The following is a 16,967-nucleotide window of genomic DNA, read 5'->3' on the forward strand; positions in this document are numbered from 1 at the left end:
GAATACGTAATTATTAACGGATAATTAATACGAATACGGATTAATTAAATTAATACGGATTAAACTTAAAAACGTTTCTGAGCTCTGGGGGGGGGGGTTTATCTCCCAAAACCCCTCTCGTTGCGCCACTGCTCTCCCGAGACCCCAAAAAACGATCCTTTCTCCCACAAACTTCAATATCATCACTTTCCGATACCCATACCCCGTCCTCCCTCTTTCCCCTCTCCTTAAGCGCCAGGACATAATTAAGGAAGAACTCTGCAGCACAGTAGCGGATACAGAAAAAATTAAAATTCAAAGGGGGGGGGAGCGCAAAAGATATTTAGAGGTACCTTTACTTTTATCGTACTGAAAAATAATGAAGTTACATGTCAAATTTAAGATAATCTTCTTTAAAGTGATTACGCACGTACAAGACAATGCTATCTTATGATATTAAGAAGTCACAATTGTGGTTCTGCAATGTTCGGCAATGCGGGCAGCCACGCAAGGGGGGGCGCGCGCCCCCTGCGCCCCCGCATGTATACGCCACTGCAGCTGCACAAGTTGTACTTGATAATGCCGCTGAAAAAAGGAAACGCGTCATGTTCGAATAAATCCTGCGGAAATATTACAGTGTTTCACTCAACTAATACTTTAATAATTGGCGAATATCTAAAACAAGTAATCTACGATTATCAGCCATCACACGCATTACAGCATCGAGGAATTGCAAACCAACAAGTCGCAGAAGTAAATAATGATCTTTAATCCGCCCGTTGCTACTGAAGAGCAAGAAGCAAACATTTTCAACGTAGAACTTGGGAAGAGAGCAAGATCTTTGGTTTCAAATAGCGTAGTTTCCTTCGTCAAAGAAAACGAAAGGTCATCTCACAGAGCGATAGCTGGAACCATAAATACGTCACACGGATTTTTCCCAGCATTCCTACTTAGCCGTCGCGTTTTCGCGCGCTTGAAAATTTTCACTTTTCGATTAATCGCGAAAAATATATATCGTCGTTCGAAAATCTATGAGACTGGTGGACATCTGGGGTACCCCTCCTCATCCCATTCCAAAACTGCGTAATTTGCTCTGCGATAAGCTCTATTCCAAGCCACAGTGAAACGCTCTCTATTATAATCCCAAATGGAATTACGGCGCAAGTCAAAATACCTCAACATTTCCAACCTGCGATCTAAAATTATAAACACAGACATCATTTTAACAATATTTAAATGAAAATCATTATGAATGAAGATTCCAGCAATGACTATATCAGTTGGCAAACGGTTACAAAAAGTAAATATGTATTACAATTTCTCTCATTCGTCTTGCTGCATAACTAGAACAAAAGAGGCAATGGAGTATAAACTTAGGCCACTCTCTAATTGACCTAGTTGAAATACGCGAGAGTGATCGTAAACAAGAGATCGGGTCGGATCGAATGAATCCACCCAATCGTTGAAGCGTGAAATGCATACTGCAGGAGTAATAATATTTCGATTTAGGCCATAAAAAAATAATAGGAAACCACCCTATTGTCTCCACACCCTCCGCTGAAATCTCCGTCTATTTTTCGTCACATTCGGAGCCCCTTCAACGGTCGAGGCCCCTGGGCACAGACCCTCTATGGCACAGACAGACAAGACAGCCCCAGAGAGGAGGCGAAATTTAAGATGGGAAAGGGAGGCCCTCCACCCTCCCACTATGTGCCTTTCGCAACCAGTGAAATTCGACACCGAGCAGTCTACAGCTCACTCTTCCTCCCCTTCCTCGCCATGCGATCGCCAGCTGCTTCCTTTCTACGCCGTTCGTGTCTTCGAAACAAAGAGTGTGCTTAGTAGCAGTTGCGCAGCGAGGGGGAAGTTTTGAGGTATAACCCCCACCCCCAGAGCTCAGACAATTTTTTAAGTTTCATCTATTGTATTTATTTGGATTAATATTACTTATAGAATAGTGTAAAGATTAATAAAATATCCCTCAGAAGGCCGTAAAACTCACCATTTTTAACCATTTATCATAATTTTTTTCTGGCGGAGGGCCCTCGCACCTCCCGCTTACCCTGGCAGGCATGTCATACCCCCAGACACCCCAGTATTAGTTGCGCCTGAAACCCCCCCTAGCGTTAATTCCTTGCTGCGCCCCTGAAAAGAAGTGCCAAGTTCACGAAATAACGTTCTCAATGCTCAAGTGAAAACCTTTTAATTTGGATAGGTATGAAATACTGAGGGCTTGTGGGTAAAACTACGTTACGTATTACAGTGGCGCAGCGAGGGGGCGGGTTTGGGGAAACCCCCCCCCCCCAGAGATCAGAGAAATTTTTTAGTTTAATCCATTTTACTTAATTGGATTAGTTATAAAATAGTGTTAGGGTTAATCAAATATCCCTCAGAAAGCCGTAAAAACTCGCCATTTAGAAACATTTATCTCGAAATTTTTCTGGAGGAGGGTCCCCGCAACTCCCTCTTACCCTGGCGGGTATGCGATACCTCCCAAACCCCTATATATTAGCTGCGCCTAAAACCCCCCCTAGCCTTAATTCTTAGCTGCGCCCCTGACGGGTTGGTATTTTAAAAATCCCTCGGTGGACAGCAGACACTAGAGTATTTATTTATAATCTCTGTCCCCTAAGTCATGCTTTAATTGTCTCTATGGTTTTAGCGCCTCTGTCCACTCGCCTCTCTCGACTCTCAACTCAAAAACGGTAGATAAGTTCATTTACAGGGATACGTTGAAGTGTGACAAGTATAAGCGATGAGCAAAACAGAGTTATTGACCAGAGGAATGTCAACATAGTGATCCCCATCTTTCGACTAATTTTTGGCATTTTATTAGAAATTTGGATCCAATGAGCCATCCCCTATGTACAGCCTGTTAAAGCGTTTAGAAGAGATACGCAAAAGGTAAAAAATTTAAAAGAAAGCTTTATCACTTTTTAATTTTTGAAAATTTTTAAATTCGTATATTGTAAAAGTTGATATGATGGAAAAATATGAAGATCATTCTGGGATTCAGCGCTGAAAAATATTTACAACAATCAACAACATAAACTAATAATATAGTCATACTGTCAGCTTTTTTTTTATTAATCTCGGAGAATCTGGGTTATTGCGGGAACGAACATAAAAAACCTATTTTCTAATGACCAGTGGCGCCGACTCCATGGGGCCTGAGGGGGCCGAGCCCCCTCAAAGATTCGTTTGGGGGGGGGGGGGGGGGGGGGGGAGCCCCCTCAATAATTCAAGAAAATAATTAAGTTATATTATGCTTTGTGAAATCACATAAATATATTTGTTATTTTTATTTCCCATGTTTTACGATAGTTACCTTTTAAAATAAATTCAACAATGTGTGTTGAAACAAATAATTATAAGGTTAAGCAGGTTAACTGACTCAAGTGGTGAGAATCATGATAGTGTTTCGGTGCTGAGACACACTTTGAATTTAACCTCTTCCCGGGGCAAGACCTCCGATATGGGCCCCCCAATATTTTTTATAAGTCGGCGCCCCTGCTAATGACGCTCCAATCTATTATAAACGGTTCGTCACCGAAGGTATAAAATTTGCAGGAAAATTTATGCATGAGCTTTCATTTTGAACTGAAGTTACGCATGTGCGTAAGTTTTGAACATTTTGGACTCATATCCTTAAAGTTGATAGATTCCGAGCTCGAAAAAAACCGCCACACATTAGCAATATTTCGATATTTTCGCAATGTTGCGTCAAGAAATTTTGTTAAATACGTTAAACCTCAAATTTGTATTCCGCGCCCCTAAAACCACTGTCGTAAGAAGAAATCAGAAATATCAGAAGACTTTCCTGGCACATTTTGTCCGACAGCACCAGACGACTTTGGTGGTCTCGTAAGGAAGGGGGAGACCCAAAAATGCCAAAGAGAGGGATCGTGTTACATGAGCAGCTGCCTAGTCTCTTGCAACACACGTCTCAATTTCCCCCACAGCGATAAGGAGCGGATGGGGCAGGCGGGGAGAATTGTTAGGGCGACGATGGTCAAATGGCATTCCTCCGAATTCGCCGGTGTGTGGAGGCTTTCAACCTAGCCTTCTTCCACTCGATTGGGGAAGGCAGGACCGGCCTTAGGGCGGGGCGACCGCCCCGGGCCCCGCGCTTTGGGGGGCCCCGCGTTCGTGAAAAAAAAATTAAAATATACGATAGTTTTGAAAACGCAATTTCAACTATTACGGTATTCTTAAGTCCGTGCTAGACAAAAAATAATATTATGAAAAAGGAATAATAATGCAGTAATTTTTATTGTGCAATTGCATGAGGATAAAATAAAATGGTTAACTTCCACACACTTTTTTATTAACTAACTACCGACCCGGTTTCGTGTCTACGTGTCGAAACCGGGTCGGTAGTTTGTTAATAAAAATGTGTGTGGAAGTTAACCATTTTATTTTATCCTCATGAATATAAAACATTTCCACTATATATCGCCGGACACTGTGAATTATGTGCAATTGCGTTTGTCAGTACAATACTGTGTCGTGTGAGTGATAATGAGTGAGAGAACTTGACATGAGTGAGAGCGGGCGCGGCTAGGTAGTTGAAGGCGTAGTGTGGCGAGGGGAGGAGTTTGTAGATGGGGTATAGAGTTTAATATTTTTAGTGAAGGGCCCCGCACTGAAGGTTCGCCCCTAGCCCCGCACCTGCTTGGGCCGGCCCTGGGGGAAGGAATCGGATGATGAAATTGAAGCGTGGGCGGTGTGGGGGCCCACGACCGGGGCCCTCCTTATCCCAGGTGCCCTTCCCCACAAGATTTAAGGAAGTTGAACGCCCGGAAATGTTATCTGACGCTATTCTGGTAAAAACTAGACAAAGTTCATTTTAAACAATAGCAATTTCATCAGAAAAATTACTAATTGTAAGACAAGTGAGAATTTCACAGCTTACAAAATTTAATAAAGTATCATGGCTTTGTTACCTATATATTTGGTGAATTAATTCCTTGAAGCAGCACTTCAATCTGAAAAATCTTAACCTTTTCGAATAAACCTTTCAAAAAAGCATAGTGTAGGTACTCTCTCATATTCTGACACCAGGGATGCCGACTCACAAAAAATATTGGGGGGCCCCAAACCGGTGATATTGCCCCGGGAAATTTTACAAGTAGTGAGTTCTAAAGTTTTTTTTAAAGCATTTTAGTATCTACTAAAATGCTTTAAAAAAACTAGAGTCATACGATCAAAATTAGAAGCCTGATAACACGAATCTCAATACCTGGACACTTCGGGGAATATCGACAAGCCTGACACATTTTTTCCTCACACCCATAACGAATTTTTGAGGGGGCTCGGGCCCCCTCAAGCCTCATGGAGTCGGCGCCACTGTCTGACACCTTTATTTAACTTATTTCTCATACCTTTTTTCAATGAGTATGTTGTAAAAAGTGCAACTAATGACAACGTAGAATATTATAATAGCAAAAAGAACATTGGTTCAAGTAATCTGTATCTTTTTCCATTACACCTTTCACATGCGCGAGAATTGTGACCCACCCTAAGCTCTTGCCGACCGCCCTATCACTCGCGAGTCTCTGATTGACCGATGAGTGGCAGCGGTGGCAGCACTCGACCGCTCACTCACCTCGAGTCTTGAGCCCAGGCTTGACAACTTGAAAGGCGAGCGCGGATCCGCTGGGCCAACGTACGTGGGGTTAGTAGCGGTTCGTCACAAGTGCACGTGTAGACAACCCCACGAGACAAGCCACGGGCTACCTCAACGCAACGCCGTCTGAATAAATGTATCTTTACTTGACGATCTGATTGTGAATCCCACCATTTGGAATCCGACCGAAATGCGACTGAAATGATTAGAAGATCGTAAAAAAATAACGACAAAACCAGCAAGCAAGGAGAGAAGTACACGCAGTAATTGGAAGTATCGTACTAGTGATTGGTACCCAGATGGCACAAAGTAAGTGAGTTAACCGTTTCTTATGGTTTTCTTACGGAAAAAATAGATAAGCAGCTTATCGTAAGCTAAGGGACTTATATAAGGCAAGGGTAAGACGTTAGGGACGATTAGGTAAGGAATGCCGTCAAATATCCTCAGGCAATGTAAGTCACTTCTGTTGGAGCGCCAAAGGCGGCTGAACAGCGTACTACACATGCTACGCGGTTCATCTTGACATGAATTTAAAGGCTATTGGTGAAATTAAGCGAGTTTTTATGTATGGGCTTAACAATTGATAACAGATTTTCCCGTAAATAGAAAAAAATTAATAACTGCTAGCGACCGGCTGATGAAAAAATAAAGCATAATACAAGTACTCTATCCATGCGGCGGAAAGAAAAAAAAATAACGTCATGGTAGACCCGAACGTGTGACCTCTGTAACAGAAGTACTGTACGCTAACCACTACACCACGGCAGTTCTTAAGAACTGGGCGTAGTTACCAATTAAATATCCAATTATGTAAAAAAAAAACTTGTTTGGCATGTGCATGAAAAACTGAAATTATTCAAGGTCCATACATTTTAACATTTATGAATTTTAAATTATGGCTTGATAACCCGATGACTACAATATGTATATTAGATGTTCCTTCCGGCATTTTTATATTATTCTACGTCGGTATTCTTGTGAAATTGTGTTTTTCTTACGACCTTCGTTTCGCTATCAGTTCATAAATGTGAATGATTTTCAAATTATGGCGGTATGATGTTATTTCTCCTCATAATATAGAAGCGCCAATAATAAAAACATTGTTTTAATGCATAAAGGCCTTAATTAACACTCTGTAACGATGGGATAATAACAGCATCTACGGAAGTGCTGAAAGTTTGGCATCCATTTTGCCATTACTCTGGATGTTTGTCGCCCTGGCCGTAAGAAACCCATAACAAGCTTACTTGAGAAGCGACTTCCTTATTTCTTCCTTTCACCTTATCTCAATGACTTATAATGTGCTAGCTGGGTAAACTTTGTTGAAACCTCTTGGAGATAAATACATCGCTCTGCATTCATAATTCGAGTGGTAAGTAAGAGAAATCATTTTACCACCGCTATCATGCCCAGTGCTATAGTTGGGAAAAAAAATTTAGGCGGTACTCACCAAAAATTGCCAACAGCTGAACGTTTATTATACATCCGGCCGCGATTGAAATGTCAAACTCCAACTCTTATATTAGATCCAAGTTGTGCCACGAGATAACTCTGAACAAGTAAATAATCATTTTCGATTTTTCTTTTTGAAAGCCATTGGGCAATTTACAGTAGGGCTATTTTTTAAAGATTTAAACAGGTAGCTTAAGCGGTACGCTTATAACGAATTTGGATTTTAGGGGGTACGCCCTACCGGCCCAACTACAGCATTGATCATGCCTCTAAAATTCCATTTTATATGCTCATTCTTACTATTTCCAACTCTATTAATATACCTGGTATCAGTGACGTAACTAGGAATATTCCTTAGGGGAGATGGGAGGGCCTGGGGGCGACCCCCCCCCCCCGAGGGGTTCAGGAAAAGTTTTGCAAAATGACATGCCTAAAAATACATTGTGTACGATTTTGGCGCCGAAAATTTAACTTCGAGAAGAAGCAACTATTGAATGTCCAAACAATACAATAGTTTTAAATATATTTTTTATTTCTGTGAGGCTTTTGGGGGTGTTCTATCCCATTCATCCCCCCCATTGTTACGCCACAGCCTGGTATACACTTCTTACATCTCTAGCAAATCTATACAAGTTGTTACATTGGCCAAGAAAAGTATTTAGATCCCAACGTTGAAAGTATTTTTTCAAACGCGAGGCTGTCTAGCACTTTCAACCCGAAGGTAAAAATTTTAACTTTGCCCAGGTCCGAAAATTGTTGGTAGCGTAGTCGGCCGTCATCTATTGATGACACTTGGATTTCGGCGCGTCGTCTGTAGATGACGCTCGGTCTCAAAGTGATAGGGTGAGCTCTACCATCACCGATCCAAACCAACCAATAATTCAACCAAGAATCAAGTGCGCATGGTTAACCCAGAGAGCAACACACCTCGCTTCATGTCAGCTATTTCAAAACTTACTGAAAAGTACGAATTTGGGTTTTTTTTCCAGCAAGGAGAACAGTTGGAAATATACAGTAAACTCTCGATTAAACGATTATTACGAAATTTTCGATAATACGAAGTGAATTTGCGATCCATACGAAAAGCCAATGGTAAATACATGGCGCTATTCGATAGTACAAAGTTTTTAAAAAACTAAATGTTTAGAAATTACGAACATCGCGCTCAGTTCCCAGGATCAAATGGAATTTGTTTAAACGAATAACGGCAAAAAATTGTCAAAAAACTAGTTATGCCGGCATAAGTAGTGGCTAAATAATCAGCCTTCTGCCTGTGATTCATCAAACGTGCGAGATTGAAGATGATAGTGCTACTTTGGAGGGAAAAGGCTAGTCTAAAAACTTACGGTAGGAATCGAGAAGTAGGAGTTCAGTAAAAATATTGTGGCTGACACAATTTCCGTATTTTATTGTCGCGCTAGGTATTTATTACACTCCTACTTAAACCCTACACAATTGAATCATACCCATAAAATTCAGCAAGCCCACAAAATCGCTCATATTCCAACGTTCTTGACGGTAAATAAGCGACCTCGCGGCAATAAATGTTAAATCGACATTTAGAAATGTGAGGAAGGAAGAGAAATAAGTTACTCAATGATAGATAAAATATTTTTCAATATGAAGTTTCATTTTAGAGACAAAGTTACATTTCTGAGGGGGGAATGGTTGGGGAAAATACTGCGGTTGTCAACGACTATGTGAGTAGATGTAGTAATGATACCACAGATGATATAATACTTTACACACGTGCTCATATTGAGGGCGAAATGGCTACTCTATTGCCAATTTGAACGGGGATTTGACGATTCTGTGTATTAAGTTTTCGCGTAATTACCTTGCTATCTATCCACGAGGGAGGCGTTGTCTGGCTGGCTTTCATCCTGGAAGCTCTGAATGGTAAGGTATGGGCTTGAACTAAATTAATGAGAGAATGTGCGAAGGGCTTCAGTCGGCGCCTAACGAGTGTCTAAGCAGCAAACAGTGGAGAAGAAGCAGCGGCCGGGACTAGACATGACAGCAGTGACGACGAAGATGAAAAAGAGGAGGATTATCTTAAATGTTGGGCTCTATTAGCCACCAATTTATTTTGCAGGCTACTCGTAATCAAGATGGCACATCCAACTCTAACCATTAACTTTCTTGTAGCACTCCTACCTGTTCCCCCATTCTGCGAGACTCCCTCCCCTAGCATTTCTCTCATTCCCTTGCATTTCCCACCAGGGGCGCAGCTAGGAATAAAGGCTAAGGGGGGTTTCAAGCGCAACTAGTACTAGGGGGCCTCGGGGTGTGGCATACCCGCCAGGGCAAGCGGGAGGTGCAGGGGCCCTCCGCCATAAAAAATAAAGATAAATGGTTCAAATTGTTGAACGGGGATTTGACGATTCTGTGCATTAAGCTTTCGCGTTGCTATCAATCGTCACCTTGCTATCTATCCACGAGGGAGGCGTTGTTTTGTTTATCCCACAAACCCCCCCTCGCTGCGCCACTGTTTCCCAATCCTCTCCAGTGACGGAGCTTAAGTGCGTCGTAAAAAAACACGGCCACCAAACGTAGTCTCGGGCAAGGCTGAAGGCCCTTTGGCCACCCCTCTTCCTCCCACCAGTGAGGTTCATCTCTACCGGCAACGGGGTTTAGTTTCTAACTGGAGAGAGGCTGGAGAGGTATTTTTCATTATCGGGGAAACGAAGAGGAAAACTTCGTTATCCACATCCGTTTTATTGGCTACGACACGTGTTTTTGTCATTTCTAGAGATATTTTTTAGCTTGCCCTTGCCCCCGTGAGACTTGGTGGATTAACCTGCCTTCACACTCCGTTCACGCAGAGATGCGGCTGGGCTACCGGCCTCGTCAATTCCGTAATTGACAATAATCATTTTAGCCAAGTTAGGCAGCACGAGTAAGAGGGGTGGGTAAAAGTATTACGCGTATTGGGGAAAACTGAACGAAACAACAATAAAAAAAATCAATTCTTTCATGTCCATCGGATTAAAAGATTATCAATCTGCTAAGTATTTGAAAAGATTGAGCCAAAACCTGACGTCAATCTGAAATTATGATCTTATTTTTTGGTTTTCTTAACATACTATAAAAATGATCAAAAAACTTAAATGATGCCAGAAATACGTCGTGTTTTGAGCTGATTGTTTTCTAAATATCTGGTGCATTAAAAATTTTGTGATGCTGGTTTACATTCGAGAACTCTTGAAAATTATACCTCAATAGGTTGCCCGTCTTTAGTTTTCGGGTTTCATTCTTCACCGTTTTTAAAACGATGCCATGTAACGCTGATATGGAAAATGATTTTTTTTTAGTTTTAGCGCAAGAAATAGACGCGCATTAAACGAAATAAATATTAGCGCGGAAGGAAGAAAGGAAACACTAGATCATGATCGAATTAAAGTCTTCTCGGGTTTCTGCCCGGGTAAGGCACTCCATCTACCTTTCTGCCAACAATTCAATCGAAGACTTTTCAATCGTCATCGACGCCATTCAAGTGTTGATCAGGAACGACACAATTGGCGGTTAGGCGGGCTGCCGATAACATTCCGTAGGCGTTGGAAACAAATATCTATCTTATGCGTAGCTAATAGCTGCTATTAGCTACTGACCACAAAATTCTTAGATTAAAGTCTTCTACAAAAATTTTCAAGATATTATCTGAATACCATTTCTAAAATGGATTTCGCTAGCGCAAAGATCGTAGATATTTGAGATATGGATATAAATAATGGACATTTTAGGTCGAGATTTTTAACGATATTTCACAGCATAAAATCAATAAGAAAGAGCATTCTTTAAAATTCCATGTTAAACAACCCTCGAAAACGTTAAAAAAGGCCACTAATGACAGAAAAAGGGCGGTGGGAACTACAGTAAACATTTTTCGCGACTTATCAAATGGTTAGAAATTACGAAACTCGATATTACGAAGTGCCCATTTTCCGGTCCCGCTGACTTCGTATAATCGAGAGTTTACTATAGTTAGAAAGTTAGATAATTATAGAAACTTTGAAAAGCATGCTAAGAAATAATGAACACAATGTCTGTGAAATACATTCTTGTGGCCAACAGCATTCCAGATATGCCTGGGATCATGACGAATGACTCAGTAAGGCCTGAGAAAGTGTATTTCTTCCTCTGCAATCGTGGACTGTGAAAACCTAAAATATATTTCAGTCCCAGAAAACCTATCCAGTATTTACATTCCTACAAAAGAGATAAGAAGCTTCTGTGAGAGAAGAAAGCAACTCTTGCACACTATTCGCCCTACTGGTGAAAGTTATCTCAGAAAGTTAACTCTTCCATGAGGATTAGTAAATTCCAAAATGACCATATGTACTTGGGATGGCATTTGGAGGAGGAGACTGGCATCTGAGGTCATTGGCGCAATTAGGGAAGTGCGTGGATGATGGGTGGAGAGATACCCTACATCGGCATTTGCCTGCTCTTAACGAAGGAAGCCAAGGGTACCATGGCTTAATGTCCCATCTGATGGATAGTGTTGCCCTTTAAAATGTCCTCCACACAGCATTCAAGTGTTGATCAGGCAGTCTGGAAATTCTCTGCTACTGCCAGGGTTTGAACCCGAGCCCACGGAGTGGAAAGCCAACTTTCCAGCCACCACACCAATCAAGTATGCCGAAAAACTTTGGCTAAGACCATGTCATGTTGGAAAGGCTTGCACATCCGAATCATTCCAAATCAAGGCCATGATGAGGGGAGGTGTTAAAAACTCTAATGCTCAGAATATCGTCAGGCTGTAGCATGAAAATTTATTCAAGGAAGTTCACCTGGAGATGGGGTTGATTTCAGGGGAGGATCAGCAGGAGGGGGTACACTGATGACCATCACCAATGCATTTAACGGGAGGATGGAGGTTTGAGACACTCGACTCATTCAGGTCCTCACCCCCTCGCTCATTATAGCCTTTCTCCCTCCAATTGAGTCCCCCACCACGCATCTATGTACCATCTCTCTAAATAAACATCTCCAAATTTTTTTGGAGCCAGCCTTGCCCCCAGAGCTGCAATGGCAGAGTAACCCTCAATTACATCAGGTATCAATTATAGGAAAAACTTTGATAATTCGTCACACTAGCACTAAATCATACCTCACTGACAATGCCAGATTCTGCCATCGTCTCCTATCCCTATCCTGGATGCGTCGTCGGGCTCCATTGTGGAGATGCCTCTTCCCGTTCCTCCCCGTCCTAAGGTTCAGGGCGCTAAAGTCTCCCACTTGGGCTCACGAGTCTAACCTAGAAAGATCCTCTTTGCAGGATCTCAATCCACCTGTCGCTAAATCATAATAAAAGAGAGAATTAGAGATTGCCGCTGGCACTTAAATAGGAATGCAGTCAGCATGTAGTTCCTGTTCACCGTTCACTTGAGAATATGGATGCTTGATTTCAGACGATTTAACGATTTTCTAAAACAGCTCATCATTGTTAAAATTGAAGTTTGTATCAGATGAAAATGTGGTATTTTATACAGAAGATAAATAGGTACTTTCTTAGCTCTTACCTCATGATTCATCCGGAACCTCCAAGTTTTGCAAACCCAGTGGGCACCTCCTCATTATATGTAACTGTTTTTAACTGGAAATGAAACTGCATATGTACGAACCTTCAAGCTGCATGCTTTTCTCAATCAGGCCAGCTATTGTTTTAAAATCAGAGCAGGGGCTATTTTGCCACCTTCAGTGCATTCATTTACAAATTCATTCATACCTTTACTTCATTGATTTCCACCTGCATGTTCATACATGCATCAGGTCGAGCATTTTCGAGCCTCATGTAATATGGGTTCAATTTCAGCTTGGATACCAAGTGTTTCTGCCATGAAGTGGAGAGTAGGATTCAAGGTACACCTGGGGTGCTGAAAAATTACTAGATAAGCCTTAAGAAAGTTTATTTTATCATGTGCAATCATTGATAGTGAAAGCCTAGACTAAGTTATTCCATATATAATATAACAGCGGCACTATTCTCATTGTTACCATTTGGTGAGAAGCACTGTTTCCCAGTTCGTCCATCCCCTTTTTTGTTGTTGTTTAATTCTAAGTGTTTTTTGTTAATTTTAAGTTTTGCGAATGCACGTGTGTGAAGAATGTTCAAACCCCACGCATCAACGAGGGTGAGTTCGACGCATTAGCTAAAGAGTGCGTCTGTGAAGCTACCGCCCTCCTCTCCATTCCCCTCTCACGGTAAGACATCACAGCAGCTGGCATGGACGGAGTGAGAAATGACTTGCGACTCTGGAAAGTCAAGCACTTTTTTTGGCTTGGGCTACATCTTGGCGGCAGAGCCAAGAGATTGTCGTCGAGGTTGAGGCTGCAACTTGGCGAGAGGCCACCTTGGGCAAACCACCCAAGCCAAGCAGAGTTTTCTTAAGTAGTGTTGATCCGAGCTCCCTGCAAATCAGCTGTCTTCTTGGGGTTTCTGCAATTGGGTGGTTTCTATGGTTGACTTCTCTCTTGATGTTTCAGACGGAGCATTGCAGGGGTTAGGTGGGAAAGGGAATATGGGAAGGGTTTAGGGCATATTTGGGAGTTTTATGTTTAGGTTTGGCTGGAATTACATAATCCCATAGATTCTTAAGTAGTTCATTATTAGTTTTGCCAAAAGAATATGAAAATTTTCAACTGCAGCTTTTAGAAAAGTTAAAATGGGAGTGATTTTTAAATCATTTCTAATTTGGCGGTTGCTAATAAACCATGGGGCACCTATTATTTTCCTAATATTTTGTTTTCACATGTCTGAATGCGTTTCAGGTGCATTGCGGCGGCATGAAGCCAAACTGGAGAGGTGTACAATAGAAGCGAATTAATGGACAATTGTATAATAGAAGTTTGGTTTTTAGCACCAAAGGAGACGTTGATTTCAACAGTCGAAATAGAGCGGCATATATTCCATGCGATTTCTTAACAGACAGTTGTACGTGGCAAGCCCAAGTGAGGCGTTTGTCAAGAGTTACGCCTAAGTATTTTGCAGATGAGTTTTTGGCATTCATTTGTTGCTGTAGAATAAGTCATGGCCTTCGCCAGCTTTCGGCCGTCTTGTGAAGACAATGTGGTTGCATTTTTCAGCGTTGACAATGAGCTTCCACTCTGCTGAGCAGTCTTTGTATTCATCCAGATGTTCTCGGAGGTTGTCCGCGGTTCTGTACGGATTGGATTCCTGGGCCAAAAGGGTTGTGTCATCAGCATACTGATACAGGCGGGTTTGGGAAGAGGTGGGCAAACCACCCTCCTTCCGAAAGGAAATAGGATCCAGAGGCTCGCGACAGATCCATCGCTGTCAACCAATGTGGGATTCTACACTGGAGAATTTGTAGCTGATCCACCCAACTGGAGCACCCGGCACATTGAGAAGTCTGCCATACGATGCCGCCCCCCTCCATACCCGACGAGATTTCCCCAACGCAAAGGTGAAGTACGAAACAATGCTCCCTCCCCCCCTTTGTTCGTTCAAGGTGGTTCGACCTTGTCTTATTCCCATGCGGCCCTCTTCAAACCACGTGCTGGAACAATCCACGAATTACGAAAAGTCAATTAATTGCAAGCTTGCGTTCAAGTTCAATTTGTTATATTTGATCATGACGATTTTTCTTGTATCATTGTGTAAAGTCAATTAGTTGTGAGCCTGTGTTCAAGTTCAATGTGTCTTATTTGATCCAGACGATTCTCTGTGTTTTGTATAATTTTGTAAAGCCAATTAGTTGTAAGTTGCCCAATCCTGCCCCACTAACTTCCCTTTTCCTAAGTGCTATTCCCCATATTACAATTGGCTTTCATGTTTATTTCTTTGCTCATGCCTTTCGTGAATAAATGTGTTATTTTCCACGCAATCCAGAGATACACGTGATTTCCCTAAAATTCATCCCCTCCAATCTCCTTCCTTTTGTCGTTTCGCATCTAAAATCTAATCGTTTGACATCGCACCCGCCCTGAGGTACTTTCTTGCTCTAATTTTACAGTTTTTACGCGTAGTTGTGTGTCACAATATACATGTTCATAATATAATTAAAAGCTTCTGAAAGTGAAGAAAGCTGTATCCCCCCAAGATTCACCCCACTAATGAGCTTGACATGGCCAATCCTACTGGGAAAGTTAACCTAAAAATTTGTTCGTTCTGCCGCTGCTGAGTCTATGATACCATTGAGAATCCACGCTCGAGAGAGGAGCCCAGAGCTATCTTTCAACCCATTCCTGCTCCACATTTTATCAAAGAAAGCAGTATTTACCTGAAAAAAATAAAAGGGACAAAGAGTATTCTTCAAAACGTTGTGAACAGGGAATCCTCCCATCCGGACCATAAAACTAATTAGTAAACATAAGATTTCAACGGCAGAGCTGAAATACTATTATCAGAGTTCAAAGTTTATTTTTACTTTCAAAATATATTTCCCAAAGTGAAAGGAATGATTGCATCACCACAACGACAAGTGATGAGATCGACAGTCTTGCCCCTGTAACCTTCAGGGATCAGGATAAAACCAGTACTCCAGCACTAGCATCACTTTGCTCTCCAGTGGAGATTACCATTTTACTATCATGGAATAGAAAAAAAAGGGGAGGAATTGCAATGAAAGGCTTCATGTGCATGAGTAGTAGCCAGGTGATAATAGATTTAATCGTTCCACCACATACATTACTTATAGCCAAGTATCACTGTCTCACAAAGTATAGAGCTTATAAAATGAGATGTTAGGATGAAGGCAGGCAGTCTTTCTGGTGGTGCTACGTCACTGTCTACGAGAAGGGATTAGAAGAATGGGAGGCACATGGAAGTTACTCTTGAATACCCATAGATGGCATCTCTTGCATGTGACGTTAATTACAATGGAAAAATATTTGGGGAAATGTATGTATAATATATAATATAATTCCACTCTGATGGGGATTAACAGATAAGCAGTGCTACCTTGCCTGGTACACAAGATTAAACGATCTGAGTTACTTAAATGTTAGAAGTAATAAGCTTTTGGTCCTCCCTATAAGTAAAGGCTATAAGATAAATGTATATTATAAAAAAGGTACAAAAAATATTTACAGGCAGTGTTCACGTGACCCTAGTCACAGGGTTCACATCGTCACTCACTCACGATCACACACACCCAGGTGAAACTTCGCACTCGCAAACATACACACTCGCTGCAGGTGTCCGTGCTCCAAGAGAGCCTCAAATGCTAATAGATAAATGCGCAGGGGGCGCTTCACAGGGCTGCAGTCTCTTCTGCGCTGGCCCTTCCACGGCACCTCATGTCTAACGATGCACCACCCCCACCCTTCTCCTCCAGCTGACTTATCCGCTGCCTCAGAGTGCGAACCTACAAAAGAAAGAATGTGATTGCGCCCATTAATTATTTGCAATCTGACTTCTTGAGAAAAAATTTCATATTTTCAAAACTTAGCATTTTCAAATTTGCAGCACATTTAGCATGCGATTTTCATAGGGAGCGACAGTTTTTCCAGATATCAACCTAACCTAATATTATCCTGCTTCGTAAAAACAAGTTTAGTGCGGGTAAAATGCATCTAGAATTCTCTCTGACTGTGATTATTGCATAAATAAAGAGTATTCCAAACATTTAAGTCATAATATGATTACAACACTCAAGATAGGTAGAAATAAAGAAAAAATATATAATTTTCCATGATTTATAACAGTGCATATGATTTACTAACAAGGTTTTGATATTTTATGCATGAGTTAAACAGCAAACGTAAGTCAAATTGCAGCAGTTTCTTGATCACAGAAAATTCACATTCCACAACAAGCCTGATTCTGCAGGCTTTATGAGACAAAAAATCAATTGCAATATTGCCAAACAGAGGTGATGCCATTGAACTAAATTACCGCATTACTGTAACACATTTCCTTAGTTGTTGGCAGGGCGATTGA

General features: G+C 41.5%; 1 protein-coding gene across 1 annotated transcript in view; it reads right to left on the minus strand.

Moving 5' to 3' along the window:
- Positions 1-15,662: 15,662 nt before the first annotated feature.
- LOC124164476 (colorectal mutant cancer protein) overlaps positions 15,663-16,967 on the minus strand; it is a 38,054-nt gene continuing 36,749 nt past the window's right edge. Inside the window, exon 16 of the mRNA XM_046541804.1 lies at positions 15,663-16,392. Coding sequence (XP_046397760.1) covers positions 16,279-16,392 — 114 coding nt within the window. The 3' untranslated portion in view covers positions 15,663-16,278. The remainder of the gene's footprint in view (positions 16,393-16,967) is intronic.

This window comes from Ischnura elegans, chromosome 8 (genome assembly GCF_921293095.1).
Source record: "Ischnura elegans chromosome 8, ioIscEleg1.1, whole genome shotgun sequence".
Taxonomy (NCBI): Eukaryota; Metazoa; Arthropoda; class Insecta; order Odonata; family Coenagrionidae; genus Ischnura; species Ischnura elegans.